The sequence below is a fragment of the Triticum urartu genome, chromosome 4 (assembly GCF_003073215.2).
Source record: "Triticum urartu cultivar G1812 chromosome 4, Tu2.1, whole genome shotgun sequence".
NCBI lineage: Eukaryota > Viridiplantae > Streptophyta > Magnoliopsida > Poales > Poaceae > Triticum > Triticum urartu.
In genome coordinates this window covers 485,010,544-485,013,870 of record NC_053025.1, presented here as the reverse complement: position 1 = coordinate 485,013,870, position 3,327 = coordinate 485,010,544, and the positions used below count along the sequence as shown (strand labels likewise).

The following is a 3,327-nucleotide window of genomic DNA, read 5'->3' as shown; positions in this document are numbered from 1 at the left end:
GAAGACGGTTCAGGATTTAGACGCACGGTTCAAAAGATAAAATGTTTTGAATAAATGAATCTATGGCAAAAAAAAACATATGGGTTGCAACAAGTGACTCACATGTGTCACTTGTAAGCGCCTTTGATGATGGGATAACCTTTGCAATGAGTATTCTTTAACTAGTGATTTTGTCTTTGTTCGCTCAGGTGCGTTATTTAATGCCTCTGCTATTTGGGTCGATTCGACCCATTAGGCCTCTGCCATTAATAATTTGGAAAAAATAGAAATTTCTTTTTGGAAGCAACGAGCTTATAACTTTAAGCAGGCGCGCTGTGACTGGTGGATGATTTTTTTTTGCCACATGAGTGCCAAGATTAAAATCGCAACGCAGCCCTTTGAAAGTTTTGCCACACGCTTCCTAAATTTACGACCATTTTAAAAAAGCCGGCAGAAAAAAGGTGGGAAAAGGGGGAAACTGATGGCTCAGAGAGATGCCAAGTGTTGAAGCGGAAGGTAGTGCCGTGCGGTGCGTTCGCTCGGCTGATTCAACTGGATTTGAGAAAGTCTCGCGTCCGGCTCCCTCCAGAACCTTCCCGCAGGTCCTATCTATTTATTCACACGCGCGTGCGCGATCCAGCGGGAAATCAGAGGCGGTGTCGCAGGTCGCAACTGATAGACAGACGCAGAGGCGAAGCGAAAGACAGAGACTCGAGAGGCTTCGGAGGCCAGGGTCGCAGTCGCAGCGGCGACGAAGCAAAGGTATTCTCTCGGGTTCTTCTCCTGTTCCGTCGGTAGCATGATACAGTACTATACTTCGGATGTGAAAATGGCGCTGCGGATTCATCCTGCCCTCTGCTCTGTTTGATTCGGTGATAGTTTTGCACATAGTAGAGACCCATGAGACCCACACTTGCCAGTAGAAAAACGTGCGTCAGGGTTCGGGGGCTGATTGATCCTCAACTCTGATTCGCAAACGCGCTAGATCTATATGACATGAAGCAAATTAAACCGAGAATTCCTAGGTTGTAGCGGTCATGTTTCCCCAATTCGTGTTCTGTGCGTAGTGGTTTCATCTGGACTGCGATTGTATCTAACGCGATGGGGGAAACAGATTTACTGAACCCGCGTAACGTGTATGCGAACGTTGAATTGCTGGGAAGGAAACTGTTCCGGGAACAGACAGTCTCTAACACTGAACTGGCTGAACTGAACACGAAACAAGGTTGTAGCTATGTAATTAGGTCCCCAAGCTTTTGCACACGCAACAATTTATGACCACATGTCTTCGACGCTGTAAAGTGTAAACTGATGGTGGATTGTTGCATGCTTGAAATCAAGCTGTCGCAGTGATCGGAGCTTCTATGGTCAGGTTAGATATTTGTATGATCTATTGGCGCTATGCGGTAGTATGTTGCGAAGCCATGATACATTTGGAAATGTAGTTACGTGCTACTTATCTGAGAGTTTTCTATACGAGTCCTCTGGTGGGTATTGATTCGTTTGCCTGTCTGTTTTGCAGATGTCGTATTCGAGGTACAGGAGTCGTTCAAGGTAAATAACATTTATCGTCAGAAATGCTAATATTATGTTTGTGTCCATGTTCTATGTTTTGGAGTCTAGGCATTTCTGGCTCTAATTTTAGGGAGTAATTGATAGTGATATCCATGTAATGTGTTAGGAGTGTGGACTCGAGTGATGTTGAGAACCCTGGGAACAATCTCTTCGTGACTGGTTTATCATCTCGTCTAACTGATCAAGATCTGGAGAAGCATTTCTCTACAGAGGGAGAGGTAATCTTTATGGAAATGTTTGCTGAGGAAAATAGTGTACGCATATGAGAAGATTGCTAACAATTCCACTTATTTATCTTGCTGGCTGTGCCACAGGTGATTGATGCAAGTATAGTACTTGATCCATGGACAAGGGAATCACGTGGATTTGGGTTTGTCACCATGGCTACTCTTAAGGAGGCAGAACGCTGCATCAAATATCTCGACCGTTCAGTGCTGGAAGGTCGTGTCATTACTGTTGAGAAGGTATTGCCAAAAGAATGTTAACTCTCTGATATTTGTCCATTCTCCTTCTCCTTCTATATGGAGTGGAATTATTATGTACAGATTAGCCTTCCAAGCTAAATATTTGAATGTTCTTCTTGTTTGAAGATTTTGTTGACAGCAGCAGGTTGATGCCCGCAGCTGTTTGGCATCAATTCAAAAGATACACAACCTAAGATCGAAACAATGCTACCTCAACCAAAGGGTCGTACGCCCACCATTATTGTTTTTCCTTACCATTTATGTTCTTCAGATCCCCAATAATTTATTCGGTCTTGCTTTTGACATAAAACACAAGTACTGATTTTGAGCCCCTTCTCCACCACAGGCAAAGCGAAGACGAGGTCGAACCCCAACACCGGGAAGGTATCTGGGCGCCAAATCATCGCGTGGTAAGTTATTGTGTCATGATTTATCTTCGATACCTTAGTACCATGAATTGTGTGCTGGAAAGTGTGCACCGCTGACACCTCATATAACATCTGATTGTTGACATTTGATTATATGGTGATACCAGGAAGGAGGTATTCCCGAAGCAGGTCACCTGTTAGGAGAGACCGTTACAGCTCACGCTACTCGCCTGAGCGAGAACGCTCTTATTCTCCTTATCGCAGAGGACGATCATACTCTCGTCGTGACAGGCGTAGATCATACACTCCTTCCGACAGGTCGGAGTCTCCCTACGACAGGCGAAGGTCCTACTCACCGTACGACAGGCGCATGTCTTACTCACCCCACCATGGTCACCGCCACCGTTCAAGATCTCCATACCGTTACAGTAGGCGGAGGTCGCGCTCCCACGACCGTTCTGTTTCAGCATACTACAGCAGGCGCTATTCTCCAAGGAGCAGAAGACGGAGCTACTCTCGCAGCATATCGCCACGCAGGAGCTACTCCCGCAGCTGCTCCCCGGCGTCAGAAGAATCAAGGAGCTGTTCTCCGCGGAAAGGACGCGCCGGAAGCAAGGCATCGCGCAGCAGGTCACCTGGGAAGAGGCGTTCCAGAGAAAGCTATGCTCACAGCCGCAGTTCATGCTCGAGGTCCGTCTCCAGGGAGCGCTCAACCTCAGCAAGCACCTGATGTTTTACGAAGCGCCAGGCCACCGTATTTCCGTTGTGATGTTGGAATTTTAGTTACTTTGCATGTTTGTAAACAGTGTGGATGGTATGATCGTGCACCTAGTGAAGCAGCTGTATTTCGTCATGGTTCTGGACTTGCATGCCATATGTATGCTATATGCTGTACTGGATACTTCTGTGTCTGTTTTCAGTCTGGTTGGCAGTTTACATCA

The 3,327-nt window shown here is 46.3% G+C and overlaps 1 protein-coding gene across 1 annotated transcript; it reads left to right on the top strand.

The window, feature by feature from the left end:
• Positions 1 to 564: 564 nt before the first annotated feature.
• Positions 565 to 3,327, top strand: LOC125552189 (serine/arginine-rich splicing factor SR45a-like). Its single transcript, XM_048715666.1, has 6 exons — positions 565 to 741; positions 1,502 to 1,533; positions 1,661 to 1,772; positions 1,869 to 2,018; positions 2,365 to 2,428; positions 2,554 to 3,327. Exons 2-6 carry the CDS (start codon positions 1,502 to 1,504, stop codon positions 3,114 to 3,116), a joined length of 921 nt encoding a protein of 306 aa, XP_048571623.1. The 5' UTR covers positions 565 to 741; the 3' UTR covers positions 3,117 to 3,327.

Excerpts from the sequence above, each read along its gene's own strand:
- LOC125552189 (XM_048715666.1), top strand. The coding sequence starts at position 1,502 with ATGTCGTATTCGAGGTACAGGAGTCGTTCAAG. Across the intron at positions 1,534-1,660 it reads AGGTACAGGAGTCGTTCAAG|GAGTGTGGACTCGAGTGATG; the intron begins GTAAATAACATT and ends GTAATGTGTTAG. Across the intron at positions 2,429-2,553 it reads GGGCGCCAAATCATCGCGTG|GAAGGAGGTATTCCCGAAGC; the intron begins GTAAGTTATTGT and ends TGGTGATACCAG.